The sequence below is a fragment of the Echeneis naucrates genome, chromosome 9 (assembly GCF_900963305.1).
Source record: "Echeneis naucrates chromosome 9, fEcheNa1.1, whole genome shotgun sequence".
Taxonomy (NCBI): domain Eukaryota; kingdom Metazoa; phylum Chordata; class Actinopteri; order Carangiformes; family Echeneidae; genus Echeneis; species Echeneis naucrates.
The window spans coordinates 24195235-24211955 of record NC_042519.1 but is presented as its reverse complement, the minus strand read 5'-3'; the positions used below and the strand labels follow the sequence as shown (position 1 = coordinate 24211955).

At 45.8% G+C, this 16721-nt stretch overlaps 1 protein-coding gene across 3 annotated transcripts; it reads left to right on the top strand.

Moving 5' to 3' along the window:
* The first annotated feature begins 1577 nt into the window (after nucleotides 1-1577).
* Nucleotides 1578-16721, top strand: LOC115048295 (far upstream element-binding protein 3-like). Of its 3 annotated transcripts, none has more exons than XM_029509656.1 (19): nucleotides 1578-1688; nucleotides 5592-5700; nucleotides 7110-7143; nucleotides 7364-7410; nucleotides 7772-7843; nucleotides 8153-8210; nucleotides 8314-8476; nucleotides 8644-8742; nucleotides 8897-8998; nucleotides 9075-9177; nucleotides 9468-9568; nucleotides 9655-9793; nucleotides 10927-11087; nucleotides 11177-11247; nucleotides 11450-11535; nucleotides 11866-11934; nucleotides 12237-12308; nucleotides 12991-13085; nucleotides 13427-16721. In XM_029509656.1, the coding sequence occupies exons 1-19, from the start codon at nucleotides 1596-1598 to the stop codon at nucleotides 13433-13435; spliced, it is 1683 nt and encodes a 560-aa protein (XP_029365516.1). In that variant the 5' UTR covers nucleotides 1578-1595; the 3' UTR covers nucleotides 13436-16721. The 3 variants fall into 3 exon arrangements, with proteins under 3 accessions (XP_029365516.1, XP_029365515.1, XP_029365517.1); XM_029509655.1 differs by having other exon boundaries at nucleotides 7361-7410; XM_029509657.1 differs by lacking the exon at nucleotides 11866-11934 and having other exon boundaries at nucleotides 7361-7410.

Genomic DNA, 16721 nt, shown 5'->3' with positions numbered 1-16721 from the left:
CATTCCACTGACTGAAGCGAGCTGTTGATGGATGTTTCATTTACATCCATCGACCCATCCATCCATCCATCTTCTACTGCTTTTCCGTTTCCGGGTTGCTGTCATTTACACACAGACACATTTTTTCCAAATTTTTTAATAAATACAAGAAAAGGTAGGTCCTCCTGGCTGCTGTATGGTGGTTGCTAAGGAACAGACAAACAAGTTACGAAGTAACTTTTCTCTCCATCCCTTCAGTTTGAGCCGTCGGTCTACCTGGCCTTTTGTAGCTACACGTCAGTCCCTTTGTTTCTTTTCTTTAGCGTAAACAGCTTTGTTTTTCCTTCCCTGTTCTATGTTGCAGAGTAGATACAGATGTGAAAAGTAAATCAACATCATAGCCGTAATATGTGATCATCATCAAACACCTGTGAACTTGCTTGAATTGAGCGACATGTCTACAATTTTCGACAACACTTCTAGATTGGACACACAAGCACAGAGTGATCCTGCTGATATACACAATAATTAAACAGAAGACGAAATATCAAGATAATACAAACAGTAAAGGTCAACTGTTTAAACCTTTGATCTATTCAGACTTATTCATGCATAAAAAATAATCTTATATTTAAATTCAGATGTTCCTCTAATTTTAACGGAAATATGAATGTAACACAATGTTTTTTTTTATGTACTGCCAATTATTTCTGACTAACAAAGATGGATTTATGTTAATATGTTATTTCGGTTATTTTCAGTTTAACAGAAAGGAGGTTTCTTCTACAGGGGATTTACTGAGGTCAAAGGTCAGAGGTCACAGAGGTAAACATCACAGTAACCTCAGAGGAGTCAGTGACAGATCAGCTGATTCTTCCTGCAACTAATCCAAACACTCCTTTTCTTCTTCTTCTTATTATTATTATTAAACTTCACTCTGCTCTCCACCTGTGGAGCTGGCTGAAGCACGTGACTGAACGCGGAAGCGGAAACAGAGCAGCAAGTCGCTAACAGCTGAGCAGTAGCAGAGATCATCTCCGGGAAAACCAACCACTCTGTCTGAGAAATCAGACATCAGGAATCTAACTCAGCCGCTTTAATGGCAAGAAGTTTTTAAAAAACAAACAATTTTATCAAAGCAACAAAATACAAAAATTGAATCAACACTGAACTAAACAACACAAAGAAACACAACTGTAACCATGGTGACAGAGCAGTTTTAGACGTTATTGATTTATTATAAGACACGTAGCTTAATATATTATCCAAAACTACATGTTTATATTCTGGTTAGATAGTTCAGGCGTTTTTTCCAGGAGATGTTCTCCATTCTTATTTTACTTCAGAGACATTAAATATTTATTTCAGACACACTTGCATGCTTTTACCTCCTGGGCTTTAACAGGTAAATTAGTTTTTTCTTAACTTAATTATAAATAAACTGTCTTCTGACTAACAGGGGTGGTGCGGAGGTGCGGACTTTACTCCCGGACTGCTTAGTGATAGTCGGCGGAGTGAGACTCTGTCGTGTTCCGCTCTCTGACGGCGCTTCAGCTCAGCTAGCAGCCGAGCTAATCCGGCTAACTGCTAACGGCTAACGGCTAGCTAGTGGCGCTATGATGGCGGAGCTGGTGCAGGGACAGGCCTCGATGAACCAGCCGGGGCTGAAGTCAGACGGCCTGGCCGATGTTTTACAGAGGGCCCGGCAGGTAACAACTCCACCGGGGCTCGGCACGCACCCGTTCCGGGCCGAACCGGGCCGTTTAGATCGAGCCAAAGCACTTTTATTCGATTTCTCCCGTGTTGTGCTGCTGCTGCTCCGAACTTATGCTCCGTCAACACTCACTCACAAACAGACTAGCATGCTAACTAGCTCGGAAAGCGGCTCGGAGTTGGACTTGTGGCCGCCTGTGCCGACTTATTCCGGGCTGACACGGTCCGGGAGTCAGTTTAGGGACACTTTGTGGAGCTGTCAGCCGGAGGGAGCGCAGCGGGACCGGGGTGGGGGGGGGGGTGGGGTGGGAGCGGGATAGAAGTTTGGCCACACGTGTCACTGAGGCGGCCGAGACAACCTGTTGGGCTGCGGGACAGAGACACGGTGGACACGGCGAGGACTTCAGCCCCCACCGGCTGTCCTCCACGGGCCGGGGGGGGGGGGGGGACAACCAGACTGTGTTTAAAGTCTCATCCGTTTAGCACCAGTTAATGTGAGTTGGACCCCCCCCCCCCCCTCCCAATAGGCTGCTGTTTACTGTAAGTTGGTTAGAAAGTAGGCTGCAGTTATATAACAGACCGAGACCATATACAGCTGGGAGGTGTGTCTGATCCTATGGGGGAGAGAGGAGGGGGGGAGGGAGGGAGAGAGAGAGGATGGGGGGTGAGAGAGAGAGAGAGGGAGGGAGAGAGAGAGAGAGGAGGGGGGGAGGGAGAGAGGAGGGAGGGAGAGAGAGAGAGAGAGGATGGGGTGAGCGAGGAAGGGGGGAGGAGGGAGAGAGAAATAGAGGAGGGGGGGAGGAAGGGAGGGAGAGAGAGAGGATGGGGGGAGGGAGGGAGGGAGAGAGAGAGAGAGAGAAGGGGGGAGGAAGGGAGAGAGAAAGAGAGAGGATGGGGGGGAGAGAGAAGGGGTGGGGGGGGAGAGAGAAGGGGGGAGGAAGGGAGAGAGAGGAGGGAGGGGGGGTGAGAGAGAGAGAGAGGATGGGGTGAGGGAGGGAGGGAGGGAGGGAGAGAGAGAGAGAGAGAAGGGGGGAAGAAGGGAGAGAGGATGGGGTGAGGGAAGGAGAGAGAAGGGGTGGGGGGGCAGAGAGAGAGAGAAGGGGGAGGAGGGAGAGAGAGAAGGGGGGAGGGGTGGGAGAGTGAGAGAGAGGGTGAGGGAGGGAGGGAGGGAGGGAGGGAGAGAGAGAGAGAGAAGGGGGGGAGCAATGGAGACAAACAGACAGACAGACAGGCAGACAGACAGGATGGAACGGATGGAGGGTCTCAGGTAAGCTGGTGTCAGACACAGAACTCAGTTATTTCATCATTGAAAACGACTGACGCTGGGCAGGTCGTCTGACGGTGTCCCTTTGTGGTGGTCGTGTGTCTGTGGACCTTTGACCAGGAGGACTAGAAAGCTCAGGCTAAATGATGTGACCCGTTGTGAGAATTTGTTTTTAAACAAATAATATTTAGTTGTATAATAATAATTATTATTATGATTATTATTATTGTTATTCATCATGCTGTCATTTATTAAAGGCTGTTGGTTTCAGTCGTACATTTTCTGACTGATTTTATGATGGCTGTTTAGACATCAGGTCACTGAGCAACACACACACAAAACACCTACACACTAATACACATATACAAAATAGACACACCGAGGCACATGCCTTGTGAGGATCTACATCTGTGCAGACCAGATCCTCTTGGACCCCGATGTTAGTCATGTAGAACTCGATTCAGCTCCAGCAGTGACCCCTCTTCACACAAAATCAGAAGTTTCCTTCTTGCCCCAGGGCATGATGGGATATAACAAAGTCTGCCCCTGAGCAATTTGTTTGTCAAACCAGAGATCAAATCCTTTTTTGTTGGATGCTGGCTCCTTGTGGGCGGGGCTTGGGGAGATGGCTGAGGGCTGTCTCTGTTTTGTTGTGACATCACAAAGTGTCAGAAGTCCTGACGGCTTGTTTTAAGGTTCAGTTTCTGAGTCCAGACTGTGAGGGGTTCTCTGAGGACTGAGGCCTGTGAGACTTTAACTGGATTGATGTAGTACCTGGACCTGGTTTAGGATCAGAGACCAGATGGAGGGCTACCTGTAGACCATATAGCTGTTTGGACAGTAGCTGAGTCATGTGTTAACAGGTGTAAACAGGTGTGAACACTGATTCAGTCCTGTGTTTAGTCAGAGCAGCAGGTTTCTCACTGGTTCTACCACTGCACTTCTCTGCTGCTTTATTATGAAGACATTCAAGGTTGTGTGTGTGTGTGTGTTGTAGTTAGCGCTGCAGTCAAGGTAAGGTCAGCTTGCAGCTAAAAGCTAATAGCAGTGAACGGGCTGTAGAGCTGTAGACTGAATAGACAGAGCAGACAGACTGTGCTGTCAGAGAGGATCAGGAATCTGGTGTCCTTCAGAGGACGAACCACTGAAGACGTGAATCTGTGCCATCAGCTGGCTGAGAATCAGACAGCTTGAATTTAAGGCAGTTGAGAGCAGAACTTGTAGCTGTTGTCAATCATCTGATTCAGTTGTGTATTGTTATTGTCTGTGATCCAGTGATCATCGATTAGCGTAATCAATAGAAAAGTAATCCCCAACTATTCCTCTTTTTTCACAAATCATTGATCCTTTTTCTGCTTTTCATCTCTTTGTGTTTTTCATTTTTAAAGTCTCCCCATATTCAGACACTGATTCTGTCTGAGTTCAGTCTCGGAGAGAAGCTCAGAAAACAAGAACTAACTAAAAAATGGAGCCCATAGATGAGTCACATCTCTACATCGGACGCTCCTATTGGCTCCGGTGGGTGATGTCACAGCCAATCAGAGGCCTAGCTGTCAGAGTCTCTGGATCAGTCCTGTGTGTTTGAGAGTTTATTGTGTTGACAGAATAAAGACAATCAGATATTTAGAGCATTAGAGGCTTTGGAGCTGATTTTTCATCATTACTGCGTGGAGATATTTTTCAAATGATACATTTATCAGGAAAAATAAATGTAACTTGTTTGATCTCTCTTGAACATTGTGGACGTTTTATATTTAAATATTGAGCACTGTGTGTGTATCATTCATATTATCAGACTGGACAGCATGTCTCCGTCTGTCTGCAGCCACGACAGGAACCTTATTAGGAAGGTTCCTGATTGAGAACAGGAGAACTGAGCTGAACAATAGCAACAACATTCAACTCTGACTGTAACTGTCCTCTTTCACTGTGACACCAACCTGCTGCTTTCATCGTCATCCAGTCTGGACGTACTGTTTTGGTCTCGTTTGTCTTGATGTGGTCTGCTGTCTTACTTAAATCAGTCTCAGGGAACTGACTTTCGTCTTGTTGGTGTCAACTGGAGAGTTTATTTCAGACTTGTCGGTCGGATCTGGAAGCTGACCTGGGAGGCTTGGACCCAATCCCAATGTTCACCCTACTCACTACCCCTAGCCCTCAAAAGGAAGCCACAAGGGGTAGGGCTTTGTAATCTTCCCTAGGAATGGGGACGACACTTGCTATGTCACTGTGTAGTTTACGTTCAGGCACGCAAGCGACTGCATAGTCCCAGCAGCAACATGGAGGCTACGGTTCATGTAAATTTTAATCCGCATTATTTTATTTTCATATGTAAACCCTGTTTGTACTCTGGGGTAGGGGGTGTGTTGGGACTGGGCATTAGTCCACCTCTAGTTCCGCTGGATTCATTGGTCTTAAATGTGGACTTGATTTTGGATTAGCTGCTCCTAATGTGAGGCTTGATTCCTGTGGTTTGGGACCTTTTCCCATCAACCTGGGACTGAACCGAAGAATTGCACACGAAAAACGTTGATCCTAAAGTGGAGCTTGACATTGTTGTTTTTCAATCTGAAATTTTACTGTAGACTCACTGGTGCCAGTTTGGGACTTGACCTTGTCCTGATTTGTGTTTCAGATGGTGGGAAAAATGGGTGGAGATGCCATGTCTCACCTCAACAGCTCTTCAGGAAGTGTGGAGCCCTCGCTGTACTACGCCAACCAGAAACGACCCGGAGAGGACGGAGGTAAGACGGACACATCCAGCCACAGAATTCTCACCTAAACCTTAATATTTTTTTTACTTCAGCTGTAATTTTCAGCCTGAACTAGAACTTTTACACTCCACAGCTGCCACCAGCCCGAGAACTTGAAACCTGATCCAGATCCCTTTCTGTCTTGAGTCAGAACATTATAGAACCTTCTACATCCTTTTCACCTGAACTTTAATATGAACTTAACCTCCCTTAAATTACAGACATTGACACCTTTAGACTGCATGGACCTGGACCTGTAGGATGCTTTGAACTAAAAGACAGTCAAATGTTTTATCTAAGACATTAATTCTTTCCTCAGATGTGTACCTGCTGAAGGTGTTCAAGATTAAAGCATTCAACTGGGTGGTTTGACTTTGTTTCAACTTTACAGTCTGTGGCTCCATCAGACTCAAGGTCTCTAAGGCTGAAAGCTCTAAAGGGACAAACAATTCATATCCTGATGTTTGGAAACCTCCATATTCAGCCTGATCTCATTTAAAGGTGCTGAACCAACAGCTTTTGTAAAAGCAGCTAACAGCTTCCTGTGTCGCTGCATCTGAAAGATAATTCATGCTTTGTTTGAGGAGAGAATGTTGAATTGGTCTTGATCTCCGGTAATGACTTTATATTTACTGCTGGCACATAGATATGCAGATGGATTCGGAATATTTGTACAATAGAAGTGTATACATTTCCCTGGAAGCTCTGACCTTGAACTGAATGACAGATCTCCCATCTGTGACTAATTTATCCTTATCTCGGAAATGTATAACCCCCCATCACTGCCAGCAACATTTTTTAATACACATCATCCATTTGATTATAATAATAAGACTCAATTAGAAGCTTTCAGTTGATTCATTAGGACAAAACAGCTTCATGTTAAAACACTTTGTTGATGCACTTAAGCAAAAATCTATTCATACACATTTTCAGAGATGGTGGAAAACCTTCCATCAGTCATAAAACTACTTGCTGATGATCAAGAACACTTTACTGTCCCTATGTTTACGTTTACTTTCACTTTGTCATAATTCTTCAGTTTTAAGCAAACTCCCATATTTACCGTTTTTACTGAAGTGCACACACTTTCACGTCTGTCTTTTTCACTTACATAGGTCAGTGAAAACTTGCAGTAATGGAAGGTGGTGGCTCAGAAAACAAGGACATTACAAACACATAGAATTTTTCCTTATTGACGTGTTTCCCCAGATAAATCTTTCCAATGTCCTCATTAGGTGTGAGCCTCCACCTTTTCTCTGTGCAGGAAGTGAGGTCATAGGTCAAAGATTAACGCTGGATGCAGCTGCAGCTGTAAAACAGAAGCAGGTCCTCAGCGCACTCCCTGTTAGCTTAGCATTAGTCAGAGCTCATGTCTAATCTCTGCCTCTGTCTCTCAGTAGGTAACCAGCTAGCAGCCATGGGACATCAAAGGTACAGCCAGCAGTATATATTGATTTACACACACGCAGCTTCATACTCTCCTTTGCAAATAGACATCAGTGTGTGTGTGTGGAAGTGTGACAGTGGATAAGTGTTATAGATCTGACCTCCTACAGTCCACATCAACATAATCACTTATTGACACACACATTGTGGGTCTTCTGTGTGACCTGATATTAATGTGTGTGTCTTTGTATTTGTGTTGCAGCAGAGTAATCACAGAAGATTACAAGGTCCCCGACAGGATGGTGGGCTTCAGTAAGTACAACCTCTGACCTTTCAGGTGGTCCTGCTGGTCCGGCCTCTGAGGGGTTCATGGTCTTGCCAGGTTTTAGTTTTTAACTGCAGCTGAACTGATGAAAACAGGTCTGAACCAGGACAGTGATCCAGTCCTCACCCCTGTAATGTGTGTGTTCAGTTCTGCTGGCAAACCAGATGATTTATAAGCTGCTATAAAATTAAGCACCATAACTGAGTAGCTGTTGATGCTAACGTTAGCAGTGTAGCAGCTTCCACTCTCTCATGGTCAGGAGCCTGTTAGGACCTTTAACCTGATGGAGCGCTGATGATGATGATGATGATGATGATGATGATGATCTGACTCCTCCTTCTTCTCCAGTCATTGGCAGAGGAGGAGAACAGATCACCAGGATCCAGTTGGAGTCTGGCTGCAAGATCCAGATTGCTGCTGGTGAGCACGGGGACACAGATTCAGACCGAGTCTGGTATGAAAGTAGCTCCTGTTGGAATCCGCCCAAATAAGAGGGGGTGATATAAAAAACTGGCTGAGTGGGTGGAGCCTTGTATAAATTGCATTTGAGTGGGCATGGCCCATTATACATTTTGCAGTGTCACCTCTCTGATCTTTGACCATCCTCAGATCCATTTGAGCGGGTCAGGCCCAGCTTCTCTGATATGTCCGTTGTTTTAATGCTGATCAGTGTGAAGGTGACACGTTGATGTGCTGTAGACTCAGCTGTGTAACATTTTGTGTGTGCAGACAGCGGCGGTCTGATGGAGCGGCCATGTTCTCTGACGGGAACCCCAGAGAGCATTGAGTAGGTTTTCAAACAACCCGTCACATCACTCTCACCTTCACCTGCTCCTGAGCTCCACCTGTATGTGTGTGCACACACGCTGATTTCACGTTTGTGTTTACAGGCAGGCGAAACGTTTGCTGGTCCAGATCGTAGACCGTTGTAGAAACGGGCCAGGTTTCCATGGCGATGGGGAGGGCGGGGCCTCAGTGCAGGAAATGCTGATCCCGGCCAGTAAGGTGGGGCTGGTGATTGGTCGAGGAGGAGACACCATTAAGCAGCTGCAGGTACAGAAAACCTGAGACACCTCAGCAGAGAAACAATTGTTGAGGTCTCACCTGTCTGACCTGTGTGTGTGTGTGTGTGTGTGTGTGTGTGTGTGTGTGTGTGTGTGTGTGTGTGTGTGTGTGTGTGTGTGTGTGTGTGTGTGTGTGTGTGTGTGTGTGTGTGCTAGGAGCGAGCTGGAGTAAAGATGATGATGATCCAGGATGGCCCGATGCCAACAGGAGCTGATAAACCTCTTCGTATTTCTGGAGACCCATACAAAGTTCAGGTACTGATCCAGAAGTTCACCAGATTAGGACCCAAAAAATCAAAACCAGAACCACGTGACCTAAAAACAAGAACCCGAACAAATCAGAACATAGACCAGATGAGAACCTGAGAGCGCACACAGTCACACACAGCTCATCTGTTTCTTCCTCCAGGCAGCGAGGGAGCTGGTGTTGGAAGTGATCCGGGAGAAGGACGGAGACTTCAGGTCTGGACGCAACGACTTCAGCGCCCGACTGGGAGGAACCAGCCTGGACGTATGAGAGACACACACACACACACACACACACAAACACACACAGTCAGTATTTAAAGGTCCCTCCCTCTCTCCAGGTTCCAGTTCCCAGGTTTGCTGTTGGTATTGTGATCGGCAGAAATGGAGAAATGATCAAGAAGATCCAGAACGATGCAGGAGTCCGAATCCAGTTTAAAGCAGGTCTGTTACTACCTGTATAATCCAGATTAAATTAAATCTCTTTATACCAATGTAATCCAGAATAGAATTTGTTTGTTAACCTCAATATGGTTTAAATCTTGTTTTAGTTCATATCCATATCATCGTTGCTGGTGTGATCCAGATTAAGTTAAAACCAGTGAAGCCGTTTATAATCCACACTGGTCCATTAATGAAACTATAATCTAATTCAGTTTAAATTGTTTGACTCAGTTCAGACTGTGAGATCCAGTTTAAGAAGCTCTGTTAACCTTTCAAACGTCTGTCCTCAGATGATGGCATTAGTCCAGAGCGGGTTGCCATGGTGATCGGACAGCCGGACCGCTGTCAACACGCAGTCCACCTCATCAATGAGCTCATCCAGACTGCACAGGTAACTCACAGACACACACACACACACACACACACACTACAGGGCTGTGCAGGCTGCTGAAACACTTCCTCTGATTCTGTTTGTAGGAGCGTGACGGTTTCGGCTCGGCCCTCCGGGGCGGGAGGGTCAGAGGTCGTGGTGATTGGACTATGGGCTCACCTGGTCCCCTACAGGAAGTGACTTACACAATCCCTGCTGACAAGTGTGGCCTGGTCATCGGTAAAGGTAGGAGGGGACGGGTTTCAGTCTGGTGATAAACTGGAGGAAGTGCTGACTGCACAGAGCACACACACTGACAGTATATTCACAGCCACCTTATTATGGGGTTGGTCCTCTGAGCTTCAGATAGTTCATCCCCTGGAGTCTCAACTCGGTGGAGCTGTGAGGTCACATCACCACCTGCTCTGTGATTGGTGGAAACTGACACTGAATTAAAATAATGAGTCAGATATAAAGATCATCAGGTGCATCTTCAGTGAACATTCTGCAGCCTGAGCCCAGAGCCCCACCTCCACCAGTCCATTTGCTCCATTCACTGTGTGTGTGTGTCTGTGTCTGTCGGTTAGAGAGAGTGTGTCTCTGTGTGTGTGTGTGTTGGAGGTCAAGAGGGTCAAGCAGCAGCTTCCAAAATAAAAGCAGCGTTACAAAAAAGATGTCAAGTACCCGGTGTTTAGACACCATATGGCCTCTTTGTGTGTGTGCACGTGAATGCGTGTGAGAGAGAGAGTTTGTATTTACTTCTTTCCGGTACTCCGTCCTGATAGGGGCCAAAATGAGGCGGTGTTCTTTCTGAGGTTCTGATGAGGATTAGTGTGTCCACAATGAATGGAAGTGAGTGTGTGTGTATGTGTGTTGTTCTCAGTTGAACACAAATTTAATTCAACAGCATTAGAGCAGGTAGAAATCACAGATTCACATTAAACACTGTTGGAGACAGCTGCACTGTTTGTACATTGACAATAAAGACAATACTTTCTTTTAAGAAGTCCTCGAGCAGATGAGTCCCCGGTTCGATTCCCAGCCAACTGGACTCTTTTCTTCATATTGTTCCTCCTCTCTTTGTCCCATTTCCTGTCTCTCTACAGTGTCCTATTAAAAAATAATGGTGACAAAAAACAGACACAATGTTTGACCAAAAGTTGGTGACCGAGGACTACCAACCAGAGATTGACTTCCTGTTATTATTAGATATTTCAGGACTTCATTCCTCCTCTTCTTCAGTGATACAGTGAATTAACTAACAAAAGTGTGTGTGTGTGTGTGTGTGTGTGTGTGTGTGTGTGTGTGTGATTGTGTGTGTGTGTGTGTGTGTGTGTGTGTGTGTGTGTGTGTGTGTGTGTGTGCGCGCGCTGACGCAGGTGGGGAAACCATTAAGAGTATTAACCAGCAGTCTGGAGCTCATGTGGAGCTGCAGAGGAACCCCCCCCCCTCCACCGACCCCAACACCCGGGTCTTTACCATCCGGGGGACGGCCCAGCAGATGGACCTCGCCCGCCAGCTCATAGACGACAAGATCGGGGTGTGTAAAGCAAACGCACCTCACTGTGACGCCCTCTGTGTGAGTTAATGCCCCACCCAGAGAAATAAAGCTCCGTCTCCCCCCCACAGGGTTCAGGTATTATTAGTAATGGAGGATTTGGCTTCAGTCCCTTCAGCCAGGGCCCCGCTACGCACCAGAAGTAAGACACACACACGTCCTCTCTCTCATCGTATGTTTTTATCTGCACGTCTTCATTCTGACTCCTGATCGGCTGGTTGGTGGGCTGAGTCACGACCAGTTCAGTCCTGATCACACCTGGACTACACACCAGCCTATCAGTAGTCAGACTGTTGTATGACTGTAATGCTGACTGTGTGTGTGTGTGTGTGTATTGTGTGCAGCTGTGGCAGTGGTCAGACCTTCCTGACTGGAGTTTGGGGAAACACCTATCAGACCAGCTGGCAGAACCCTGGACAACAAGACCCTGGTACACACACACACACACACACACACACAAACACACACAGGCAGCAGGCTGATGAAGGATCCAGGTTTCTTCTGGACCGGTGAACGTGGTCCGGTCTGGATGGCGTACTGGTTGGAGTGTTTAAATCTTCGTCTAGGTTGAGCTGATGGTCATCCAGTGATGAAGTACACTTTGTCCCTGTTGTGTAGCAGCACATTTGTTGTGTTTTACAGTAAGGCAGTTACTGCTCAGTGCGCGCACACACACACACATAAACACACACTGGTTTTTGTTGAGTCCAGTATTAAAGACTCTCTTTGTGTGTTTATGTGTGTGTGTCTGTGTGTGTAGGTCACAATATGGCACAGACAGGACAGATGGACTACTCTAAAGCATGGGAGCAGTACTATAAGAAGATAGGCAAGTCACACACACACACACACTCGTTGAGTTTTGTGATGTTAGACACACAAATTGAACTTGAACACACAAGAAGAGACAACAACCCTGTTGTGAGTTGGTGAGGAGGACTGAGATGTGCCTGTGTGATGATTTCACTCCTGACACAGTGACATCACAACAGGAAAGAAGGAAATGTAACAGCTGTGTTGTGTAGTGACGACTCACACATGTACTGTAGGGTTAGAATGAACACATGCAAATGTTGACTGTCACTCTGTGTGTGTGTGTGTGTGTGTGTGTGTGTGTGTGTGCACGCGCAGGTCAGCAGAACCAGCCTCAGAGCTTGATGACGGACTATAGTAAGGCCTGGGAGGATTACTACAAGAAACAGAGTACGTTACACTTTACCATCTGACCAGGTACAGACCAGACCACAGACCACCTGACCAGGTACACACCAGACCACAGACCACCTGACCAGGTACAGACCAGACCACAGACCACCTGACCAGGTACAGACTAGACCACAGACCAGGTACAGACCAGACCACGTGACCACGTGACCACCTGACCAGGTACAGACCAGACCACAGACCACCTGACCACCTGGCCAGGTACAGACCAGACCACAGACCAGGTACAAACCAGACCACAGACCACCTGACCAGGTACAGACTAGACCACAGACCACCTGACCAGGTACAGACTAGACCACAGACCAGGTACAGACCAGACCACAGACCACCTGACCAGGTACAGACTAGACCACAGACCACCTGACCAGGTACAGACTAGACCACAGACCAGGTACAGACCAGACCACAGACCACCTGACCAGGTACAGACTAGACCACAGACCAGGTACAGACCAGACCACAGACCACCTGAATTGTTTAGCTGTTGTGCCTGTTAGTACATTAGCCTAAATAGGTTACACCAGGAGCAGTTCCTGAAGAAACTGGCTCCTCTGGTCTGGTCCTTCCGTGGTCCAGGATCTACCAAGCTCAGGTCAGACCAGATGAGGGCTCTGAGTGTGTGTCACTGATGTGTGTGCCGTTGGGTTCCTGTTTGTAGGTCAGTCGTCTCAGAGTTCGGTTCCGGATTACACTGCAGCGTTAGCAGAATACTACAGACAGCAGCCCTACCTGTGGAACCCCGCCCAGATCCAGGTAACAGACCACCAGGCCCCTAGAACAGGTTCCAGGATGCTCCTGGTCCAGGTGAGTTGCAGACTGAGGAGTGCCGTGGACCAGGTCAAAGAGTCTACAGTTTTTTTTCAGTGGTTAACATATTACCTTTGATCAGTTGATTCAATAATCCATCTCTGTGTTCGCTGCTTCCTGTCTGCAAATCTCTGAACGAGTTGCATGTGTTTGATGCCATCAGGACAGGACGATAGAATGAGAGCACATAAGACCAAGCCATCTGGATCGCAGAGTCCTGCTGGTCTCTGTGTGGTCTTGCCCGTTCTGTCTTTGACTGATGATGTCATTTCCTGCCCATATTTTAGGATCACTAGAGGCTCCTCCCTCACCAGTGAAGGCCTCGGATGGTCGTCGACGGCAACCGAAATCGGGGTTTCCTAGCAACGCTCCACCGCTTCCTCCTTCCTTTTGTAGAGAAAAACTAAGGATTAACTGAAAAATCACGAACTCTTTTCTTTCTGTTTTTTAACCTTACAAAGTTGATATTTTGTCGGGCAGATGTTTTTGGACTAGCCTCTGGTCTCTCCTCCGTGTAGACCTGGTTTTTCTTTTTGTTTTATTTTTTATCAAACTTGAACTTAAAGATGTATCAGTGTGGCTTTGAACAAAAACAAAATCCAATATAATCTATATTTTGTCTAGTTTTATTTTCCAATAAGAAAACGGTATAAGGCTTAGCAGTCTTGAGTAAGAGAATCAGATATTATTTTGTTGATGATAATGTTTTAAAGCATGCGTCAGATTGTGTGTGTTGACTCTCGGTTACTTTTTTTTTTTTTTTTTTTGGCATAGAACTATTTTAATAGCACCGGATGGAAATGTCATGTTTTACCGTCAGAGACAAACTGTTTTTGTACTAAATCTGTGCTCGCTGGGTCTGTTTCTTTTTGATCTAATTTTACCTGTTTAGTCGCCATCTTGGAGGTGCAATGACGCGTTTATTGTTTTCCTTTTGGTTTGATGATAGTTCTAATTCCTGTATCTCTATAGTGATTCTTTAGTTTTTATGATGTAATGATGAATAAATGACGATTTATATTGCGTTGTCTAAAGCCAGATCTCTCTGTGGTCAAACACTCTGTGTCTGCCAGGGATCGAACCTCCAGCCGACAACACATTTCCCGCTTCAACTTTCATACAAAGAGCGGGAGAAATTCTATTTTCTTACACAGTGAAACTTAATTATTGTTGTAACTTAGTTCTGCATTTCTACTTCAGCCATTTGTTTGTTGCTGAACTATGAAGTTATTGATTCTGGCTAAATGTGACATTTAGCAAAACAATGTTCTGTAGCAGAAGGGTGTGTGTTACCTCAGCTGTGCGTTAGCCGGGATGAATGTTTGCTAGCTGTGCATTGGGTACATGTTGTGTGTTAGCTTGGTGGCTCGGTTGTGTGTTAGCTGAAGTGGATGTTAAAGTGGCAGACGTCTCAGCAGAAGGAGTGTTTAAAACTTAACAGTTGATATTTTCTACTGAACACGTGTGTAATATTTTTGGTTGTGTGTTTGTGTGTGCTAGCTTGGATCTGTATCCGTTAGCTCGATGTGCACTAGGTTAGCTGTTAGTGAATGGCGAAGTGAGGACATTCACATCGGCATCATAATTCTGACTAAGCGCAGCAAGAGCAACCGGCAGTTATTTTAATTATCAATTCATCTGATCAGGAAATTGTGAAAATATTTTTTCCATCATTTTGTTTCTTAAAACGCCACAAAACCCAAAGATAACGCGTTTCCTCTCGCAAAGCTCAAAAGCCAATTAGTTCTGTTGAATTGAACAGTTTTTTGATCAGAATCTTCCAAATCTCTATGATTCAATTTCATGTCTGTTCATCTGCGGTAATTAGATGGCTACAATGCAGCAGGTTATCATTAATGTATGTCGGCCTTTTGGCTAAAAACAAACTAAATGATAAACACAAGTTAACACAAGTAAATTAATGTTAGCTAGTTAGCTACAGTGTTAATATACATTTAGCAGCTTTTATCCTGTGCAGCTAGCGGCTCAGGCTAACTCTCCCAAACTGCCAACATGAGGTTATTACCTCGATAGCTAGCTAGCTTAGCAAACGCTGAGTGTGTTGTGGCTGAATGTTTGTTTGCTAAAGTGAACCGTTGATTGGTTTATTTCTGATTCTTCGGTAGTGTTTTTGAGTTTCATTGGATGAATGAGGCGTTTTAAGATTTGGGGGACTTTTGATAACATCAATTGAACGTTGCTGCCATTTCTATATTTTTATGAACATCAAAGTTTGCTTTTCATCTGATTCTATTTATATTTGGACGTTTTCATGAATTCAGATGTTGGTGTATTTTTGTAGAAGTTTTATTCCAGCCTTAACTTTGTAGTCACAGTGTGTGTCTGTTTGTGTGTTAAGACTGGATTTTACTTCCTAAACATGCACAGTTTTTGTTTCTGGCTTTTTTCTACTTGTACAGATGTAAAAGTGTTGTGTTGTTTCTCTTCTGGATCAATTTCGTCTTGAAGTTGTGTTATTCAAAGTATCACAACTCGACCCAGTGACCTTTAACAGCTTTTTGTTTAACTTTACAGAGACATTTATACATGTGTGTATTTGTAGATATTATTCCAGCCTTAACCTGTGTGTGTGTTTTGGTTGGTTGTGCGTCTCGACTGTCTACTGATCGGCTTGTTGACCTCTGCTGATGTGAGTCTGCCTCATAGTGTAACTTCACAGACGTTTGTGTGTTTTGCAGGTGTGATTCCAGCCTTGTCTATACGTTTATTAGCGTTGTGTTTTCACCTGTCCGGTGTGCGTTTGTGTGTTAGCTGGGTGCGTGTTGGACCACAGGGGGATCTGGCTGTTGTCGAGTTGAATATTGAGTCGGTTGTTGTGCTGCTTGAATGTGTGATGGTGATGATGATGAGTTCTCCTGTTCAGGGGTCTATTTAAATCTGTTAATCCAGTTCTGAATATTCAGTTTGTGTGTCTCCACTTGGCGGTGCTCTCTTTGTTGTTTGATTCCCACATTGTGCGTCACCCCTGAGAGAAGCTGCGTGTGTTATGATCTCAAGACTGCTAGGCTGACTGTCTGTTGTCTGTCCCGGTCCGGACGCCTCCACGGCAGCAGGTCGGCCGACGCTTTTCCACACGCCTGTAATCGGACCATGTGATTAGTGTGATGTCACAGGCGTGTCGAAGAGCCCCGCCTCTTGGTGGCGTGGTGGCTCAGCGGCGAGCAGAGCTGTAGCCCCCAAAGTTGTTAAAAACCTCCGGAGTGGTCTGGGACCTTGAGTCTAGATCTGGATCTGGACTCAGCAGGGGGTCACACAGAGCCTCCCGCTGATCCAGGACCAGAACCGACCCACCGTCACCGGTCCCCTTCGGTTTAGCTCTTCCTTGTCCGGCCCCTGGTACTGAAGGGGCGGGGCTTTTTGGTTTCATGGTTTCTGTTGTTTTTCTAATGGACTTTTGTCCTGACTGTAACCTGCAGATTTTCTATTAGATTCGGATCAGCTGAGTGAACCCTGAGCCACCAGACTGTCAGTGGCCGAGGGAGAGGAAGATGAAGATGATGATGATGATGATGATGATGATGATTAACATGAGGGCTAATAAACAGGCTCATTCTTTCTGAC

Coding starts and splice junctions, on each gene's coding strand:
- LOC115048295 (XM_029509655.1), top strand. CDS start 1,596: ATGATGGCGGAGCTGGTGCAGGGACAGGCCTCGATGAACCAGCCGGGG. Junction 7,144..7,360: donor GCAGCCATGGGACATCAAAG/GTACAGCCAGCA, acceptor TTTGTGTTGCAG/CAGAGTAATCACAGAAGATT. Junction 8,999..9,074: donor TGGGAGGAACCAGCCTGGAC/GTATGAGAGACA, acceptor CCCTCTCTCCAG/GTTCCAGTTCCCAGGTTTGC.